General features: G+C 41.6%; 2 protein-coding genes across 2 annotated transcripts; one reads left to right on the top strand and one right to left on the bottom strand.

Moving 5' to 3' along the window:
- Positions 1-34: 34 nt before the first annotated feature.
- tbl3 (transducin beta like 3) lies at positions 35-16,784 on the top strand. Its single transcript, XM_040117203.1, has 23 exons — positions 35-254; positions 382-433; positions 751-846; positions 1,678-1,725; positions 1,836-1,977; positions 2,070-2,154; positions 2,852-3,022; positions 3,180-3,255; positions 3,399-3,495; positions 3,581-3,801; positions 4,336-4,477; positions 5,216-5,274; positions 5,463-5,569; positions 5,726-5,861; positions 8,668-8,907; positions 9,311-9,381; positions 9,499-9,505; positions 10,225-10,283; positions 11,730-11,833; positions 13,178-13,249; positions 13,842-14,000; positions 15,037-15,130; positions 15,628-16,784. Exons 1-23 carry the CDS (start codon positions 223-225, stop codon positions 15,998-16,000), a joined length of 2,643 nt encoding a protein of 880 aa, XP_039973137.1. The 5' UTR covers positions 35-222; the 3' UTR covers positions 16,001-16,784.
- noxo1a (NADPH oxidase organizer 1a) lies at positions 16,747-21,014 on the bottom strand. The gene is made up of 8 exons (XM_040122342.1): positions 20,949-21,014; positions 20,752-20,832; positions 20,582-20,654; positions 20,300-20,483; positions 19,266-19,456; positions 19,045-19,164; positions 18,742-18,856; positions 16,747-18,044 (listed from the first exon to the last, which is right to left on the bottom strand). The coding sequence occupies exons 1-8, from the start codon at positions 21,012-21,014 to the stop codon at positions 17,312-17,314; spliced, it is 1,563 nt and encodes a 520-aa protein (XP_039978276.1). The 3' UTR covers positions 16,747-17,311.
- Between the last annotated feature and the right edge of the window lie 809 nt (positions 21,015-21,823).

The following is a 21,823-nucleotide window of genomic DNA, read 5'->3' as shown; positions in this document are numbered from 1 at the left end:
TTGACAATACAAGCGGGGTTTTTCTGGGTTTCCAGTAGCAAAACGTCCTGGCCAATCACAGCTCCGTGCGCTCTGATGACGTACAATGTGTGCGACTCGGCTATCAACATGCGGGATGGATGTGTTGACTGCAGCCAACGTGTGAAGTGAGAAACAAGTCGTTTTCAGCGCTGTAGCTGCCTAAATATTGGGTTTTTTTGGGGGGCATTTTTCGTGAGCAAGATGGCAAATACCAACCTTCAGTTCAAAACAAAGTAAGTTTTCTGGGTTGTTTTTTTTTGTCACATGACACGTCCAGGCTGCAAACATTGCAGGCTGGCTAACACAAGCTAAGCTAAAGTTGCCGCAGCTTACAGTCACATTTTTGTTATTCTCTTACAGTTATGCAGTTTCCAGCAAGATTGAACCGTTTTACAAAGGAGGGAAAGTGCAGGTGAGTGTTCTGCTTTGTGCGTAAAGCGTCTGTGTTGCTAAAAATCGGTATATTGTTTATAATATTATATTAACCTGGTGATATAATATCTCACTGCCGTAAAGTTTGGGGCACTTGTGAGTAACAGATCTAAACAAGAATGGCCCAAAGCGATGCAGCAGAGGACAAAATATCTAGTTCTTGTTCCTAGCATGGGACCAGCTCCAAAAAACAGATTTGACTTCTGCAAAGAAAACATTATACAGCTGCTTTCAGGGGCTGACTGAACTGACGTTGACAGTGACATCGCATGACCCCTCCGTCTGTTTGTTTTTCAGATCAGCAAAGATGAGAAACACGTCTTTTGCACCTGTGGCTCTCGTGTCAATGTTTTGGAGATCAGCACGGGGAAGATTGTCCACAGTGTTGAGCATGTGAGTCCACAGCCGGTGGTTACATTTTGAAGGCTGGAGTCATTCGACAACGGAGCCCCTTAGTGTCTCAAAGACCACTTTCATAGGCGTTGGACAACCCTGCACAACAGAATAGAGCTAGTGTTGCTGTAATTTTTAAGAGGTCAAATTATGGTTTATGGGGAATTTTAAAGTGTAAGCTTTTTCTATTTACAGTTTGTATGTGCTTTATTTAATAAGTTTGTTTGCATTTTGAATTTATTGATGACAAATTAGACATTTATAGTATTGGTTTGTTGCTAATATGATTCCAGCTAAAATGATTAAGTGATTGGTCAATCAACAAAAGATGAATAGGCAGCAGTTCTGATAATCATTTAAGTGATTTATTAAACGAAAAATGGCAAACAGTTCCTGGAGCCAGCTTTTCAAATGTAAGGATTTGCTGCTTTGCTTTGTTTTGTATCAATGTAAATTGTATGTTTTTGGAGTTTTGGACTGTTAACCTGACATTAGGACAAATTGAAGACGTCAACTTGGGCTCTTGGAGCTTGTGATGGGGGTTTTTCACAATTGTTTGACATTTATAGGCTAAATAACAGATCAGTAACTCAAAAAGATCAACAATTTAATCATAAAGGTAATTGTTAGTTGCCGCCTTGAGTATGATGTAACCTATTCACTTTACATCAAGCACCACAGTGGAAGTAAATCCTGAATTTTATTGTGTCACCTTGACATTTTATGGATGTGCATTAATTAACCCCCACAATAATGTAAATAATATATAAATTTGTACCTTTGATTATTCTGACATCCTCTCCTACTTGTCCATCCATATTGTAACTGCAGGACGATCAGGAGGACATCACCTCTTTCGCACTCAGCTGTGACGATGAGGTAACGCGAGCACTTCGACGACCTGTCATGACTTCCGTGTGAATTTGCTGCATGTTCTAATATCAGCCTGTAGAAGAGTATTCAGTATTTGCTCTGTGTCCCAACCACAGCTGCTGGTAACAGCCAGCAGGGCTCTGCTGCTGAAGCAGTGGGACTGGAGGCAAGCTCAGTGTACTCGCTCCTGGAGGGCCATTCATACTGTGCCTGTAGCCAGTATGACCTTTGACTCCACCTCTACGCTCCTCGCCACAGGTCAGCTCACACTTGACTAATAGCAGTCAGCTACACCTGCCTCGTGGACATTTTTACAGTTTACAGAGTTTCTCCTTTTGTTGCCCTTGCAGGTGGCTGTGACGGCACCATAAAGCTATGGGATGTGGTGAAGCAGTACTGCACTCATAACCTGAAAGGGTCATCTGGTGTTGTGCAGTAAGTCCAGATAGCTATGAACTAGAAACAGAATGGAGCTTATTTGAAAAATAATTTATTACTACAGAAGTTGTAGCTTGGTTTTAAAAGTTATACACTCAATCAGGGGGATAAGATTAGCCAGTCATTCCTGAATAGTCAGCCTTACTGATGTGAGGGGGAAAAAGACAAACAACTAAATAATCTGAATTTCTTTAGATCCAATAATATATTCAGTCTGAATCTTACAGGTGCCGACATGTTAAAGGACAGTTGCAAGATATAAGAACAGGATTGCACATACAAGGCCTGTATAGTACTGTTGTCTTATCATATATACTCAACAACAAGCAGCGACTAAAGGCACAAGGGATTTGAAAAAATAACATTTGTTTGAATTAAAAGTGATCAAAAAAATTCTTTTTGTAATTTATATTCAGTAGTTTTATGTAGTTAAGTTTAAATCAATAACTTGAGGTTGAGAAAAGTAGTTTTTTGCTTATTTTGTAGGCCAGTAACATCACATTCACAGATATGTTCTTAATGTTGCTTATACTGAAGTATCATAACTCAGGGAAAAAGAACGTGAAACCGTGAAAGTTGTAAAGATACTAATTTCACAAGTTAAAGATTTCAGGTTTAAGTGGAGGCTACTGATTTTGTAACCACATTTAGTAACAAGAAATAACAATTGTATTGTCTTTGTGTATATCTCCAGCCTGGTCCAGTTCCACCCAGACATCAGCCGGCTACAGCTCTTCTCCTCCTCTCTGGACTGCGGTATTCGGCTGTGGGACCTGCGCTCCAGTCAATGTGTGTGCGTGCTGCAGAGCCACTACAGCGCCGTCACCTCCCTCTGCTTCAGCCGTGATGGTGGCACCATGGTCAGGTATTGTACTTTTTAACTATCCCCCCAAAAAATGGATATTCTATCTGTTATCTTATGTCAAACTTAGGACATTTAAGATTTGTCTGGCTTCTAAAGCTGTGTGTTTTAAAGCTGTTCTTCTCATTGTGTGTAAATGTGTGCTGATCTTTATTTGTAGTTCTGGCAGAGATAAGATCTGTACAGTGTGGGACTTGAAGACTCGTAAAGCCAAGAGGACTGTACCTGTCTACGAGGTAAGACAGGGAAACTGAAAGATACTGGTGCTTTGTTAAAAGACGGTTATTTCTTATTTGAATAACGCCCCAAATCTTTTTTTATTCATTCGTGACTCTGAACTCCATTTGTTTATTGCTGTGTGTGTTGTCTTCGTCTCCAGGCTGTGGAGGGTGTTGTGCTGCTGCCTGAGAATAAAGATTTCTCTCAGATTGGAGTAAAGAGCAAAGACCTGCATTTCATCACAGCTGGCAGCAAAGGTTCGGTTTCTGCGCCGTTCTGAAAATCTAAACTGTGTGTCTGTGCTTTCTTTAACTCACTTCTTCTCCGTTCCCTTCACTGTAGGTGTGTTGAGAGTGTGGGAGGCCAGCACGGCGTGCTGTGTCTACACCCAGACCCTCCCATCCACCCTCACCCCTGTTTCTGGGGAGGAGGAAGAGAAGGACGATGACCCCCGCAGTCTAACGTACCTGCTTCACCTGCCCACCTCGTCCAGACTGGCCACAGTCACTGCAGAACACAACATACTGCTCTACCAGCTGCCGGAACTCACCACACAGCAGCAGGTTGGTAATGGGAACACACCTGAGTGCGCTATTTAGATCCAGGACTGATATTTATTATTTGGAAGTTAAATGTCTGATTGCAGTACCAATCTGCAAGTGTATTATGCTTTTAATTATACATTGATTTAAATTTAAATCTAAATAAATGATTGGCATTACATAGCTTGGTTTAATACAGTTTTTTCCTAACAAGACAGATATGTCTACATATTTACCCAATGCTTTTGTTGCCAAATAGCAGGTTATTTAACTGGTCAGCAGATAGCTTGTATGTTAGAGAAAAACTTTAAATTGAACATCAAACAGGGTGACATTTGTTCACGTTCTTTTATAGGGTTAAATGAAGAGCAAAGTCACATTTTAGCTCTTTTGCTTCTCTGTATTAACTTGTATTTAGTTCCTTGCACATTATTATCAGCAACACGTGTAATGTCAAACTGGAGACCCCAGACATCAAGGCCTGGTTTCATTGTCACTGATGCAGATTTAATGGACACTCTATCTCTGTTGCTCGCTCTGTCAACCCTCTCTCAGTTTGTGGGTTACAGCGATGAGGTGCTGGACGTGAAGTTTCTTGGTAAAGGCGACAGTCACATCGTGGTGGCCACTAACAGCTGCCAGCTGAAGGTGTTTGAGCTGCTCACCAACAGCTGCCAGATCCTCTACGGACACACAGGTCAGTCACCAGCAGAGGGCAGCATGTGTTCGTGTAGATCTACATGTGAAACATCTCGCGGTATGTTCATTCATTTGCAAGAGGGCAGAAAGTTTCGGTGGTAGTTCCATTTGCCCATAGAGGTGTATGGCAAAAAAAAAGATACAGTATTTTTTCTTAATTTTATTCATTTATCTATATTGTACACATTTCAACTCCAATTTGTCAGTGTCAAACACTGGCAGGCATTCTTCAGTCTACTTTTGCAACATTTACTGCGTTTTTTCATTGAATGTAAAAACCCAGGTGACTGGAAATGAAAGTCTTACCACAATTATAAATATATTACCACACTGTTAATGATGAACAGTCTCACAGGAAAAAAAGTGCTTTGTATCGAGGCTGACTAAAGCTAGGCGTTCTGTTATGGTTAGTGGGCTGAATAATAATGAAACTTATTGTGCTTCCCACAGAATGACTGACAAAGGGCATTGAAGTGAAAGAACAATGAAGATGATATAATCGTAACACAGCTGCCAAAAGCAAAAAATAAACCACCGAGACAGTTTCCAAAAGCGTAGGCAGGATTAGTGAAAATGAAAGCTGTCATTATAAGAACCAGAATCGGAGACAATCAGGTTAGCTGAGCTCAACTCAGCTCTGTGTTGTGAAAAGGTGACTTGCTGGGCAGGTCGGATCGATGCATATCTATCGTGATTGTTATCTATTCTTCTATGTTTATCTGTATATCTTCCACAGATACTGTCCTGTCACTGGACGTGTTCAAAAAAGGCTTTCTCTTTGCAAGCTGTGCAAAGGTGAGTCACGCATATTTCCAACCTGCAGCAATACTGCAGACAAGGAATAGAAAAAGAGAAAAAAAACTAAATTGCACACATTGTCAACTCAAACCCACAAATGTCAACACATCTGCGTGACCAAAAGAAGTTAGTGTATGAATAGGGGCACATTAAACCACATTTATGGTGTGGTTATTTGTCTTCAGGACAGGTCAGTGCGTGTGTGGCAGATGGACAGTGACAGTGGTCAGGTGCGATGTGTGGCCCAGGGCTCCAGCCACACTAATGCTGTGGGCTCCATCACCTGCTCCAGGTAACACTTAACATTCCTCAAGTCACTCATGTTTTTTTTTTATCACATTAATGAACCAAGAGGTACTTGGTGGATGTTCAGAAAAGATGGGAACTCAATGAGTCTTTGTGAAGCTGCGTGACAGTAATGACTCTCTATATTTGTCTTTGTGTGTAGGATGAAAGCATCTTTCGTAGTGTCTGGCAGTCAGGACTGCACCGTGAAGGTGTGGGATCTACCAGGAGACTTGTCTATGACAGGGGAAGACATACATCGGCTGACCGCCCGCATCACAGAGAAGGCACATGATAAGGTACACGACAAAAAATTCTTCACACAGTCCAGGACGAACAACAAACTGTTAACCATTTGTAGCCGGCAGCTTGCCTGAAGAAAGAAATGTACATTTTTAGCCAGAGATCACAAGTGGAATTCAGAGCTTCGTTTAAAGTCCCTGCAAGGTATTATTTCCAATGCATTTAGCTTTTATCAAATACAATATGACAAAGGTCTCTGTCCAGATTTGAGCCCAGAACATCGAGGTTGCAGGAAATGTTCCACAAAAAACATCCTTTGCATGATCTTCTCAGAGAAGCAGTTGTGTTTTCTGCCAGCTCATAGAAATCTAAAACCAAATTACTGAGGTGACAATAAGTGCAGGAACAAAAGTTCAGGGTGTGTCTACATTTTTTTTGCCAGGCTCCACCTGTTTAAAAGTAAAGAAAAGCTGCTTGTGAATAAGGAGGTATTATTTCTCCTTCAAATCCATACATGAAAGGCTTTTGTGTGCACATTCAGATGGCCCTTTTTTAAAGGACAGCTACTGAAACAAGGAAAACACAATCATTACTTGACTCTTTTATTGTTCAATCTCTAAAAGTGCTTCTCAATAGTTTCTAATATCGACCATGGTTATATCCCAACTATTTTGAGACCTGTCAGTAGAGAAACAAGTTTTCCACTTCACCAAAGGTAGGAAATGTTACATTTTAGTGTCAACAGGAAAAACCTGAACCAATTATGACAAAAGCTGTTATAACATTTTTGCATATTTTAACTTTTGGTCACTTCCAGCTCTTTGTCGTTGCTCTTATGCCCACATGGTTGGTTACACAATACAAGTTTTTTCATTGGTGCGTCTTCATGTCGTCAAACACTACATACATTTAAAATATGGTTTTGATTCAGGGTCTTTATAGAGCTGCCCAGGTAATATAATTAGCTTTGGTTACCATTTGTGTCCTGTAGTCAAATCTCTGTTTTATAGCACATGTCACTGCATTTTTCTATACTGAAAAACAGACAAGTCATTTCAGAAATTCTGAGGTGAGAGAACTGATCATCCATTCAAGTCTGTGACAATGGTCTATTATGAAAAGTAGCTCCACTCCTTACCTAATGATGCCACTAAATGCAGAGTTTTTTTTAATTGCTTGAAGTACAAGACATTTAATCACTTTGATGTAATCTTGGGTTTTCAGCTTTTTCCATTTCCCGCATTATGACTTGTCTTTGACAGCTTCTCTGTAATTTGAAGAGAGGTATTGACACACTACACCATTGTTTTCTCTCCACTCTTACACTCAGCTAATCTCTTTTTCTCTGGATTAGAAGAGGATGGCCATTGTTTGGATTTTAACAAGGAACAAGGTCACTTGTTGAAATCTTTTTTTTTTTTTTGGGGGGGGTCAGAGCACTTGGACCGGTGATGCAGTAAGAGAGCACAGTCTTTCCTTACAGTGCGAATATGTCTGAATTTCACTAACCGACCACTTTAAAAGCTGTTATCCTTCATTTTAGCATCAGTTTCAATTTTTGTCTCTGGCTTAATTCTTTCCTCCAGCATCCAACATCCTTTCATTGTCTGAGACCTTTTTCAATGCAGGACTTTTACTTGTGTATTTTATAGTGTGGTATTGGTCAGTTCACTAAGGTAAAGGATCTGAATACTTCACCGCCACTGCGTGAGACCAAGAAATCATGTTTCTCCTGCAGAAAACTGTGTCTGTAGTAACTACAGTTTGTCTAATCCCTGACCATTACAGAAGCAGGTTTTGTGTCTAAATTACATTTAATAAGTCAGGGTAATGTGGGAACACGAAAGCAAATTATAAAAATTATAACAAGTGACCATCAAATAACTCCCGGATTATGCAACTGTGGATATATAATGGTGTAACAAAGTTTCTGATTTAAAAAATTTCCCTTTATAAAAAGCCAGCTTAAATGCATATATTAATAAATAGTACCATATTTTATAGGATCCTTTAGGCCTTGCCCAAAAAGATTTTTAGTGAGGATACATGCACACACACACACGCAGGCACACGCACACACACACACACACACACACACACACACACACACACACACACACACACACACACACACACACACACACATTCTTATAATGCACAATGCATTCTCTTGCCCCTTACCCTAACCCTAACCCTAACCTAAGCATAATTCTAACCTGAACCCTAAAACCAAGTCTTAACCCTCAAACAGCCATTTAAACATGTGGGGTCCAGCATTTTGGTCCCCACAAAGCTGTCGGACCCCACAAGTAAAGTGGGCTCCTGGTTTTCAGACTCCATGACTCCAAATTCCCAGAAAGGTGAGTCAGTTTCCAGCTATCTGTTTGAAAATAGTTTTATGAGAGGTGACTTTTCTCGTAAGGAAGTGCTTCTAGCAGAATTGATGATCGTTAGCAGGATGCTGGGAAACAAATTTTTAGCATGTCATAATTTCCTGCTACACCTGCACATTCCTTACTCCGGGTGTAAGATTGACTATAACAATTGACTATCTGTCCATCAGCAGTGGCTGATGGCTTAACTTTCCTTTTGGAAACATTCTTTAGGAAATATCAGACCAAATACAGTGTGAGATTTCAATCATGAGTGACAATGGAGAGTGTGATGAGAGAAATTTAGAAAATCTGTTTCTCATGGAAAAAAAATGTGATTTACATTATTTCATTTCAGTTCTCAGCACCACCTTTTTTTTTTTTTTTTTTTTTTTTTTCCTCCTTCAGACTTGCATTTATAAAAATCTCATCACCTTTTGTGGAAAATTATTTTTCATTTCTTCATTTCCCTCCTCTGTCATTTCCCCAGGATGTAAACAGTGTTGCGGTGTCGCCCAATGACAAGCTGCTGGCCTCGGGCTCCCAGGATCGGACCGCCAAGCTGTGGTCGCTGGCGGGGGAAGGGAACGTGGGCCTGCTTGGGGTTTTTCGGGGCCACCGTCGCGGCGTCTGGGCAGTCTGCTTCTCTCCTGTCGACCAGGTGCTGGCCACGTCCTCTGCAGACGGCACCACCAAACTCTGGAGCCTGCAAGACTTCAGCTGCCTCAAGGTAGGCCACTGGGCCGAGTGTGAATAAGTCACCAAGTGTTATCTATCACAAGAACGGATGACTGACTGGATGCATTAGTTGTGTATGTTGAGTAAACCTCCCTTCCTTATCAGTGTCCTATTTTTGAAAAACTTGTTTTCATACTGATACACTTATTGGACATGTTATGACATAATATCTCTCACTTCAACAGGGGATTTTTTTCTTTGGTGTTGCACCAAAATAATTATGTCAAGATAACATTTATCTGAAATATGTCAGCAGTGTTAGTTAAGTTTAATTAGTTCCAGACTGTAATTTTGAGCTTTTTCATTTAGTTTCAGAGATGTCTTTGATTGTGAGGTGGAAATGATGTTTTTTTTGTTTTTTTTAGTTGTTTTTTTTCCTCTCTTGATTTCTTTAGACATTTGAGGGGCACGATGCATCAGTTTTGAAGGTGATTTTTGTGAGCCGAGGCACTCAGCTGCTCACCAGGTAACCCCAAATGCCTCTCATGTAAAGATTTTCTCCATAATAAAATTATTACAATACAAAGACAATTATTATTAAACATACATACATACAAACACGCTTTTACCTACATATGCTCAGATGTACAGTAGTTTAGGCACTAAAAGTAAAGTGAAGATACTTTCAAAAATGATGTCATGAACAGTTTTTAAATTTATGAATTAACCTCATTAAAAGTGCATTAAACAGAAAAAACCTAAATCGAATCAATATTTGGTTTGAATGCCAAAAATTGCGTTAAATAAAAATATAAAAAAATTGCTACATATACATTTGAAAATATATCTTTTTTTTTTTTTTTCCCCCTCTCTCTAACTTTAGGGACAGGTTTACAACTGCTCTTTGGATGTAGTTACATGCCATTCTTGGAAATAAAACACAAAATGAAAGTAATGAAATCCAGTTAGGTTCATGAGTGTTTGGACAGTGATACAATTTTCACAATTCTGTCTCCATACACCACCACAATGGATTTGAAACAAATTGATCAAGATGAAACATAAAGATTGAAATAGACAAGGCAGGGGAATGATATGGCAGCTTGACTGGACATTTGTACACACGGAGATGTAAGAGCTGTTATTTATCAGCTCAGGTACCAGAATATTTGAAAAGGAATGTTCAGTAGTAATTTAACAGTGCACTCAGGGCTTGTGTGGTCAATATAAGGACCACGTATTTAGCTGGTTATTTATTGCTGATCTTTGACTTGGACTGACCTCTTTCTTTTCATGGGAGACAAAAGGAGGAATTTCCCCTGGGATCAACAAATTATCACAAAAAATGTTGTCTTCTGTCCACCACTAGGATGTGACTGAAGTGGAGCTGGCAGAGGAGCAGGCCAAACAGGAGGATCAGATACTCAAGTAAGCTACACACAATTTTATCTTTTAGATATGACAAAACCCACCCGCCTCTATCTGCGCTCTTAAACTGAAGTGGTGGACAAACAGTGTTGTCGTCTTTTTGTTTGAGGTTAGAAACCCTATAGGAGTCACCCAGTCCCAGTCCCAGACCAAACCTGGGTCTATTTTTTTTCTCCACTTGTCTGTCTGTTGCCTGATGAGTAAACAGAGGCTGTGTTAGGCTAAGGTGGACCTCACTGAGTCACTAGGTCAGGCCTGGCAAAGATCAGGTGTGTGTGTGTGTGTGTGTGTGTGTGTGTGTGTGTGTGTGTGTGTGTGTGTGTGTGTGTGTGTGTGTCTGTGTGTCTGTGTGTGTGTGTGTGTGTGTGTGTGTGTGTGTGTGTGTGTGTGTGTGTGTGAGCGAGCGAGCGTGTGTGTGTGTGAGCGTGTGTGTGTGTGTGTGTGTGTGTGTGTGTGTGTGTGTGTGTGTGTGTGTGTGTGTGTGTGTGTGTGTGTGTGTGTGTGTGTGTGTGTGTGTGTGTGTGTGTGTGTGTGTGTGTGTGTGTGTGTGTGTGTGTGTGTGTGTGTGTGTGTGTGTGTGTGTGTGTGTGTGTGTGTGTGTGTGTGTGTGTGTGTGTGTGTGTGTGTGTGTGTGTGTGAGCGTGAGCGAGAGCGCAGGAGTGTTCCCTTTGGTATTCTGATAAGCATGAAGCAGTCCCAGGTCTCAGATAATTGATTATATGTGTTTAACATATGAACGTGTTTGCTCACTGATGTGTGCATACATGCACAGACATTTGCATTCATTTTGACGCCAGCCTAGGTAACAAATGGATTATTATCGGGTAGACCCGCACACAGAATACACAAATCATGTGTGCACAGGCTGATGTAATAGAGGATGGATTTCTGCAAAACGTGCTTCAGATTTCTTTTTACTGAGGATAACATTATCTCAAAGTTTTTCTCTTTTTATCATCACCTTTTCTAAAAAAAAAAAAATCACTGAATGCCATTAATTTCCTTCATTAATGAACTGGTTCCATCCAGACTCTGGCTTAAAACCAAAACTGGTGTATTTGCTGTAGCGTTAGGTTGATGGGTGACGCTGTTGTGTAACGGCAAACTGAGAACCATGATATAGTCAAGACATTTTCACCTGAAAAACATAAATGTATGTACATTTGACTTTGTGTATATTGTGGGAAGGTTGTAGTGTACCACAGTTGAACCCACTTTAAGACACACATGACCTATACCTACAGTTAATGTGACTGATGTATTAATCTGTCAAACCATCATGGACAATTTCCATTTTTGTTTTTGATTTGATGTTTCTGGTCACCGTCCTTCGAGCTTATTTTCAGTAAACACTTTTGTTCATTATACAAATTCTCAAAAATGCATACAGGTGCATGTTGCCTGCCGCTGTATGACCAAGTGTTTATGTGTTTATTGTGTCTGAAGGCAGCAGGAGTTGTCCAACCTGCTCCACGAGAAGAAGTACCTTAAGGCCCTGGGTCTCGCCATCCTGCTGGACCAGCCTCACACTGTACTCACTGTGGTCAAAGGTGTCTTTCGTAACACATTATATCCTCCTGCATGTATCTATCTCTGTCCTTCATCTTTTCAGCAGTAGTTACCTTAACAATGTGTTGTCCTGTCAATCTGTCATCCCTCACTGCTCACTTGAAGAAATTAGTCATCAGAAGCTCTGAACACGGCACTCAAAAACTCAGTTTGTCCCGTCCCATGACACAGAGTAAAAAACATGTAACGTGCAATTTTTAAAAAAACAAAGAAGCGCAGTGACAAGAGCCATCATTTCCTTCAGTACTTTGGGAATACAATTGCAGGTGTCACAAGACAAAGAGGTTTCTGGGACAAATCATAGACTGGTTATAATGTTAGTACTGTTGTGAACTCTCTGAACTTCTTGTTTGTACTTAGATTAAAGCCGACACTGTGCTACTGCAAAGTAAAAGTCATATTATGGTAGTCAACATAGCGTCTTACCATTGGTAGTCTATTTTAAACTAAACTTCCCCAAAATCTTCACTTTTCAAGAAATATGAAGAGACATTAGAACCTTATATTTTTTCTGATTCCCTCATGTGTACGTCTCTCCAGAGCTTTATCAACAGTCTTCAGTGTAGGACGTCATTCACATTCAGTACTGCAGGTGGTGAATCAGCATGCACGTCTTTCAGTACGTGTGGGTCAAATAAAACGCTGATGCATTCTAAGTTTTGCAACATTGTGCCAATTGATATCGACACGTAGTCATACTTACACTGAAAAGAAAACGGATTTAGCCCAACCCAGGTGTGCACGAAGGGGTTTTTTTTTACGTGGAGCATCTGGTTGTGTGATCCTAACATTGTTTATATTACAGTTTCCACACACCGGTGATTTTGGTATTATTAGAATGACACAAAAATGTGTGATTACAAACAACTTGTGTCACCCATTGTGTATTCACAAAACATTCAACCCCCCCTCACTTTTTCTCATCTGCAGTACTGCAGTAGTGCCATAACGTAATTCTGTTAATATTCTGTTAGGGGCTAAAATATTGAGAAATGTTTACATTTAAAAGGAAGGTGTTTCAGTGGCACCAGATGAGACTGTTAGGATGAGACTAACAAATGTGAGAACACAAACATAGCCACACATTTGTCTCACTCAGAGATTCTTCTTTTATTTGACGATTCACAACGTTTCAACCATAAATGAGGTAGAGGTGAAGGTGTAAGCAGAACTGTAGTACCACGTCACATATCATCTTTGAATTAGGTAATTGATAATGTGCATGCGAGGACAATTTGTTCAGTCTCCACCACAAACTTAACATGAGATGTACCTCAGCCCCTGACTGACTGCTGTGCTGACATGCTGTTCTCTGTCGCTCTTAGCGATCCGTCAGGGGGAGGACAGCCGCCAGCTGTTGGAGAAGACACTACTGAAACTTCGACTGGATCAGAAAGGTAACAGCTCAATGATGTCCTCAAACCTTTTTAATGATTATGCACAGGAACAACTCGAAAAAGAAGGTGCCTGAACTCAACTGCAAATGCTTGATTCATATTGAAAGTCAAAAAGTTTAAATAAATAATCTTCTAAAAGTGGTTCAAGTTAAAATACAGATTATCAGTGAAAAAAAAATGATTAAAACTTTTTTAAATTAATTAAATACATTAAATTAAATGAATTTTCCAAGAATGAGAGAAATGTCTTTAAAAAGGCCCTATTTAGGAGGCGAAGTACACAGAAGTACCTTGATTTTTTTTTTTTTTTTTAAACAATGGACCAGAGGCTCAGCTTCTTTGAATGTAAAAGTAGGTGAGGTCTTAAAATTTTGGAGAGATAAACAAGGTTATTCTTGGAATTTCACAAGCCTGCTGGCTTTTCAAAGAGAGAAGGAATCCCTGTCAAATACAATAAGCCGTAGAAAGAATACCTGTCAGTGGTCAAAGTAATAAAGCTTGTCCCTTCTTTTTTTAATCTTCCCTTCCTTTCCACCTTCACCACTGGCTGCTGCCCCACACTCAACCCTATAACGGCTTCACTCCCACTCAGAGTCCCTCCTGCGCTACTGTGTGGTGTGGAACACCAACGCCAGAAACTGCCTGGATGCCCAGGCTGTCCTCCAGGTGCTCCTCACACACTTGCAACCTGAGGAGCTGTTGCAGTACCAGGGTGCCCGAACACACCTGGAAGGACTCATTCCATACACAGGTCAGCAAAAGGGTGTGTTTGTGTCTAAGTGAGACAAATAGTTTTTGGCACAGGAGACGATGAAGTGTATTTATGTGGCTTTAATCCAGGTTATATGCCCCCATTTTGGTCAAAATACCCACATTATGGATCTGTATATAAAAACAACAACCCTCTCCAGACCGCAGACCTCCGCCAAGGTCAGTGTCAATCAACATACACCAGAAGTTCATAGTAAATGATCAAGATCTGCCCCAAAATGTAACGGGTTCTTCCCTGGTGCATGCCCCAACCCCTTAAACAAGTTTGGTGCAAATTGGTTCAGTGCTTTTTGTGTAATCCTGCTGATCATTAAACGGACACGGGTGAAAACATAACCTCCTCAGCATAGTTAATAATACATTGGGATTACTGCTGGGATCCAGGGCTTAATAAGAACAATACCTTAAGCACAGTTGACGAAATGCCAAAGAAGCAGTATTATAAGCTGGCATGATTGTAGTGTGATTAAAAGACAAACAGGTTTTAAGACATCTGTAACATTTGCTACTGCAATTAGAGCAGGGACTCTCCTGCAAATGAAATAAGTTTTATTTTTAGGTCCTTCTTAATGAGATAGGTGTGCCTCATGGTATGGGTACATATGGTCCTGTACCTTCCTCAGTGAACATATACAAAATAAACAAATGTGTGTGCATACCCACAAGATGACAGCTGAGTTTAGAGCTAAAGAGGATGTGATAGGTATGTCGAGACTCTGGCAGCAGGGGTCTGACTTTAACATGGTAAACTGGAGAAACAGGTCATTTAAGTCTCGTCACAAGAAAGAGGAGAAACAGGTTCAACAGTGTTTCCCTTCCTCTTTTTTTCTGTGTGGTAGTGTTCATATAAACACAATATACAAGGAATTTCCATAGGTAAAGTATATGGGAAAAATTACATTATAGTGAAGATATAAACCAAGGTTTCCTGTTACCTTTCACAAAATGCCCTGGTCCTAAATCCTAAATCTAGTTTTGGCTGAAATGATGACGGATTCCTCTTCTCTCTCCCACAGAGAGACACATGCAGAGGATTGGGCATTTGCTGCAGGCGTCCATGTTCCTGAACTACATGTGGCAGAAGATGCGAGTGGCTGGAGCACCATCCAGGTGAGAGAGAGCCTTAGAGTCTCAGACTGGAGCTCAAGACCTCATCTAAGAGACTGCCCTGTCTTTTCTTCTTAGTAACAAAATATTGTCTCTATTGTCGAGTGGGTCAGACATGTCATACAGGTTGTGATCAATCTAGTGAAAGCAATTAACCACAACACAAACACTGTGGTTGTGTTTCTGTCTGATAGGATTCCAGGAAGATTAAAAGGTTGTGGTTGTTACCGAGCAGCATTCTCAGGCATGCTGCCACATTTCTCCTTTTCTAAATGAAGCATTGACTGTTTACTAAATGTGAGATCCTGAGAGATTTGACTTTAAATGATCCACCATTAATGATGTGTGGAAACAGTTTCAAGGTTAACTTCTTGACGTAAAACCTTCACTCCACATATCTGGAACTTAAACCCATTGTATATATCTAGTTAGATGATAGATACTGTTTGAAAACTAATTTGCACTTTATGAACCTAATCCATGTTGGTATATCTGTCTAGCATGGGCCAAGATGAAGAAATGGACACCACTCCTCTTGCACAGACCCAGCCTTTCTTCGTGATTGACAAGGAGAAAGGAAAGGGCAGTGGTGAGGAGAGGCGAGATGGCGGGCATGACAGCGATAGCGGACAAGATGAAGATCCAAATTGCCCCGCTGAAGAGGAGGAGGAGGAGGACGATGAGGTCAGTGTGACCAAGAAAGCCTCTGCAAACAATAGGAGAACCAAAAACAGTGCGAGCACCAAAACAAATGGCAACCACCACTCTGAAAATGAGGAGAGTTCAGAGGAAGAAGACGAGAACGATCAAACTAAAACAGTGAAATGTCTTCCAGTTTCTTCCGCCCCTCAGTGCCAGGCTTTCGCCAGCTGACAGGGATGACCAAGCTGAACACAGATGACTCACTCCTGAAGAAAAAAAACCCAGGAGGTCCTCTTATCTCGGACCATTAGCTGGAGCGACACACTGAATGTGTGGCGGTGCAGGAAAAGACAGGTGTGGGATGACGATAGTACAGACAACAGGCCTCTCTAGCATGATTTCCTCAGCCACAATGGACAGAAGGGAGGAAAAGATGAGGAAGGGGAGATGGAAGGAAGGAGGTGAAAAGAGCTGCATAAACAGTCAGGCAGGGTTGAGCCAGTCTTATCTTCCCTCATAGCAAATATCAGCAACCATTGTCTGGTTCTGCAATGTTGCGTAGTCCTGATCTACCGGCTCGACCACAACACAAAAGGCTTGTTAAAATACCTTGCATTTTTTTTTATGTCATGACTTCAAATGTTTATAAAATAAAAATTTGTTATTTGTGATTTAAAATGAGTTAAAAATGAATTGTATTTTGTGTTACAACATGACTTTTTTTAAGTCGCCCAAGCAGCGGTCTGTAAAATTTGATCCATCGGTCATTCACATGCTGAGTGAATGCCTTGAATAAATTAAAAAATTTCTGTGGGTAGTTTATCACATTTAGATTTCCTCATATTTTATTAATGTTCGGGTAAGGCACATGTAGCCTACTCTTCTCAATCCAACCACTGGAATATAAAGTTTCACAAAATGATGACAGCTGATTACACACTGTATAGCACATGACAAAAATGCTTTTATTTGTTCCAAGCAGAATTTACATGGTTTAATCTGGGGTGTGTGTTCAGTGTTAATTACACACATCCATTCTTAACGTGGGGTTTGGTGTAAACCTGTTTTTCAATCACTCTGTGCGTGGGGCACAGTGAAAATGCATATAAGGCACAACACAAGGTTTCCAGTATGGAAAATAAACCATCATTCAAAACCAATAGTAAAGAGGTGAGTTATGAATGTTTAGTGTATCTTGATCAATCGTCTTGTTTATACGTCTAAGGCTATTAAATTTAGCAAATTTTGTGAAAGTTGTACACATGCACATTACACATGGCAGACAACATTAACAAAACTGTCACTTTTCTATTCAGTTTTACAGACCGCTGAATTACGATTACTTATTCCCACATTCCTCTCAAGGCATATGATGATGTAACTCTCAATTCTAGCTATTTTTCTGAATGCGGTCTTACTACTTTCCTAATCAATCATTAAACAAATCTCACTAGCAGTTGTAATTAGCAGAACTCCATCCCTAATAGACCAATGCTGGAGCGAGACTACAAAATAAAGCTAACCTTTATGTCAATAGAAACTTCATCGGCTCAGTATCTCAGTTTGTGTGGGTGACGCACCGCCTCTGGCTGCATTCTTGCGGGTGACAGTGCTGCAGCGGGTGAGGATCTCCTGAGCCCGCGGCCTGGGTGGCACCTTAGGTGTTGTAGGCCCCTTGTAGAGGTTGGGATCGGAGACACTGGGGATTATTTTCCCCTCGAGGCCGCTTGTGGGACTGAGTCGGTTGCCCAACGTGGCTGGAGGCGTGTGGCTGAGGCACAGCCGTTCATCTGTGGCGCTGCGGCTCAGGTTGAGGGACGAGTTCGCTGAGGAGGTGCTGAAGTCGTCACTTAAGCTGATGTCGCTGCTGCTGCCGCTGCTGCTCACAAAGCTTGCATCGCTATCTGCTCTCGCGGTCGTGCCACGTGGTTCCTCCTCTCCGACGATCTCCACCTTGATGGTGGGCGGAGGAGCGCGTTTCCCAGTGGCGGGTGCGGTGGAAACGCTGGCAGCGGAGGTACTCGGTGCAGACCAAGGAGGGAGCTGTTCAGACAGAATGCTAAGAGAGTGCGACCTCGGCTTGCTGTCTGGCTGTGGAAGCTGCAGCATGTCTCCCTGAGAGCGGCTGAGCTCGTGGGACCGTCCCAGCATCGAGGTGGGGAGCGGGAGCGCGGAGGAGACGCACTGATTTTGATGGTTGGTTGTCATGCGGATTTGGGGGTATTTGTAGGGCCGCAGGTACATGCTGGGGATGTAACCTGCTTTACCACTGTATCTGTTGAAAAAAAAGGCAGGGTTGAGAGTCTGGTTTATTGATTTGCATACAGGCTTCACTCATTCAGAAACTAAAGAAAGCAACGTAAAGCCAAGATGAGCACAGGCGCTGTCTGTTATTCCATAGTTGATTCATCTTGTTTACCTCCCTGAGTCTCACGTCTGCCTTTTTCCTTTACCTTGTGCAAGATGTCCATTGTGCTGCCATTTCTGTCAGTTTTATTTTCATGAGCGCGCATCCATCATCTCATCCTACTCATCCTCCACCATCCTACAGTTCTGGCTTTCTGACAGTCTCTGTCGCACCATCCTCAGCAAAGATTGTTATCTAAGAGTTCTGTAAGTGCTCTGCGAAGGCGACTGGCCTTCTTGAAGACGTTTCGCCTCTCGTCCGAAAGGCGTCTTCAGATCTCACCAGAGGATAAATACCTGGAAGTCCCCACTAGTCGGTTAGAACTGAAGAAACCTTTCGGACGGGAGGCGAAACGTCTTCAAGAACTTCAAGCAAGTCCAGTTGCCTTCGCATAGCACTTAGAGAATACCATGACCTGGACGACTGAGAATCTTCACAGACATGTTATCTAAAGATATTTTCTTCCAGCTGAAAACAAGTTTCTAATATTAGTTTAGTGAGCCTATCTATAACAAATAGGCCTGGTGTACAAATTCTCAGCCAAAGCCAAAGATTTAATAAATACCTGACGAGCCACCAGCCGTTGTCAGACTTCTGCAGGACCTCCACCACCGCACCGATGCTTATGCTTATCTCATCATCTTTGGTGGCCTTGTAGTTCTTGATACTGGTGTACAGCGCTCCTGCAGCGAGTGAAGTAAATTACCTAACTACATAATCTCATGTTGACTGACATTAACCCACCAAGGTAATAAGGTGTTGATACAATATTTAAAAAACACGCACAGTATGCAAATAAGCCAATTGTTGAGAGTGTTGTGTCTTGAGAAAGGGTACAACAGGAACTGTATCTATGCATGTACCGTACCTCTCTCAGGAGTCTCATCTATGTCATCTTCATCCCCCTCCTCATCATCATCTAGCTTCTCCAAATAGGGGGCAGGGAACCAGGCCATCCGTTTGTCCTCACTCTCCACAAGCCACCACCCTGAACCAGCACAAACACACACATTAAAACGATCCCAGAGTGTATGCACTGGGGCCTGTTGCAGCCCACCACAGGATACTTGCTGAAGATTGTTTGCTCACCTGCTTTGTCTTTGATCAGTACGTCCACTTTTTCATCCACCGCCACTTTGAAAGGTTTGTTCTTGGTGTCTTTGGTTTCGTACGGGGCCACACATCGGTATGTCTCTGTGACAAACGGCTGAGTCACGTTGCCACCGTTGCCGTGCCCTGCGTCTGCCCCGATTTCGTCGTCTGATGGCATGATCATGATGCTAAAGATAACAGCTGCAGGTTAGTTTGGAGGTAAATAAATGAAAAAAAAGATTCCCCCCCCTTTTTTTGGACCATTTATGCTATTTTGCTGTGCAGTTACACAGGTGCACCTTTAGTGGCGTCAGGGTGCCACCTGGGCTGGTTCCTGGTCTACTGGGTTGTATCTCAAAGGCTCATGGCACAGATACTAGCTCAGCAGTCCAGGTCCACATGCTTGCAGGGCTACTCTGCCACAACTAAAGTTGGATCTTGTATTTTCATGTATTCAGTGTATTTGCATTCATCTTCAAGTCTGTCATTCTTTAGTAGTGAGGGAAAATGCCAACTCTAAACGACAAATGACTTTTTGTCACGATGTGACGATTTTTCTTTGGGTCGAATATTCTCAAAAGGACATTCTTGGAAACCTGTTTCAAAGCCCACTGCAGTTAAAGCCAGCACATCTGAATACGCAGAAACCTAAATGTCTAAAATGCTGTGTTTACTTTGATTTAGAACAAATGCACTGTAAATATATGTACTGTAAAATGTAATGAATTTTGTTCTACTAAATGATCGCCCTCTTTTCTTTTTTTTTTTATACAACATTTTATTAAAAAATCTGCCTTAATGATAGCTCAGACTGCTTTTAGACTGGGGATTTTTTCTTTTTGTTTGCCTTAGTGACAGTTTTAAATATTACTGCCCACTTTGTATAGTTTTATGCAGCTCCAGCTCTTTTAAATACGAGCCGCAATCTAGGTGACACCACAGAACTGGTGAGGATTTGGAGGGGGATCCAGAAAGCCAAATCTCATCTGGCATCCCTGCAGAAAACTGTTAAAAACACACGTCTAGCCTACCTGTTCTTCGCGAACTCCGGCTGCAGGTCCTGGTCTTTGGGTTGGAAGAACTGGATGAGGTCTGCAGACTGACCGACCTGCGGGTTGCAGCTCAGAAGCTCGTTGCAGTACTTCTGCAGGAACTTCAGGCGCACAAGTGATTTTGTGGGACCCTTCCTCCGGCCGCCCCGCTTCATCTTCTTGTCTAAAGTAAAGCAGGACACATAATGTCAAAATGTACAATGGCCTGTTATTGCATATTGTGATGTGCACAAGCTGCAGCTGGAAGTTACGCATGCTTACCTTGAAATTTGGGAATGATTCTTTCAGATTTTTTCAGCTTACTTGTTTTTTGGAACCTTTTCTTCATTTGTTTCTGCAATAACCAATTAGAATAAAGGTCACAGACCTGATTCTAAAAACCATCAGCCCCCTTCACATGCGCAAGGTCACGACAGGTGTGTTATACTCACGTGCATTTTCTTGAAATCGAGAAAGGTTCTGTAAACAACAATGTCATTCTGATCTGACCAAAGCACGGAGGTCATGTACATCTGGAAAAAGAAAAAAAAAAAAAAAAAAAAAGCAGATTTGATCACACTGCAGAAAGGCACAGATTCTTACTCGTCCCAAAAAGAACACAATGGGAAACAACCCCATCTGCGCTTACTTTGCTCTTCTCCTTGTGCATCACCCCAATCAAACGGACACTGATGGGATACCGCTGGGCCTCCATGATCAAACGACAGAGACGAGGCAAAATGTGCTAATTAGTCCAGTTGTGAGCCGCAACAGAAGCCTCTCAGCCTTGTCCTGCTTTGAGATTGAAGCAGTGTTACCCTGCAGGTGAATTTATATTTCCTCCACCTGGCGCAGGTGTGGCTACGTGAGTCATGGACAGCCTGAGGTGGAAAAACCTTGGTTGCTGGAAACTCCAGCATTGCTCCAAAACTGCCATATTTGGCATTGTGACACATGACGTGTTACATCACAAGCACGTCTGTATTCTAAATTAGGATACAACGTGAGGCCAGTTAATAGAGAATAAGATGACAGAAAATAACGACGAGTAGAATAAAATGAAATAAGCAAGAAACAAAGTATTAAATAACAAAAGAATAAATATTGTGTGAAGAAAAAGAATGATAACAGGCACACCCCTGGTGTCCCCTAAACACACTGGTACTTTTGGAAGAAAAAAAGGGAAAAAAAAACACATGCCCTCGACCACTGAGTTGAGTGTTTGGAATTAGATTAGATTTGTTTTATATCCAACCCTACGGATGGATGAAGGCAACTGAATAAGTATTTTAACTGGCAGGCCCTGAGGCAGCACGAATTACATATACAGGATAAGATCAGAATTGCATTTATTTCTATTAAGGTCCATCCCCACATCTTTTGAGCTGCACTCACGTCCATCACCCTCAACAGCCACTAGAGGTGCAACCACACCAACAATGTGGTTAGTTTCTTCAGACACAGACACAGACAGACGCACACGCACATCTGGATAACTACAACTTCTGCACTAGAGAAAGATTA

This window comes from Xiphias gladius, chromosome 3, assembly GCF_016859285.1.
Source record: "Xiphias gladius isolate SHS-SW01 ecotype Sanya breed wild chromosome 3, ASM1685928v1, whole genome shotgun sequence".
In the NCBI taxonomy this organism is placed as follows: Eukaryota; Metazoa; Chordata; class Actinopteri; order Istiophoriformes; family Xiphiidae; genus Xiphias; species Xiphias gladius.
The sequence above is the reverse complement of the archived record's forward strand: the minus strand, read 5'-3'. Positions and strand labels throughout refer to the sequence as shown.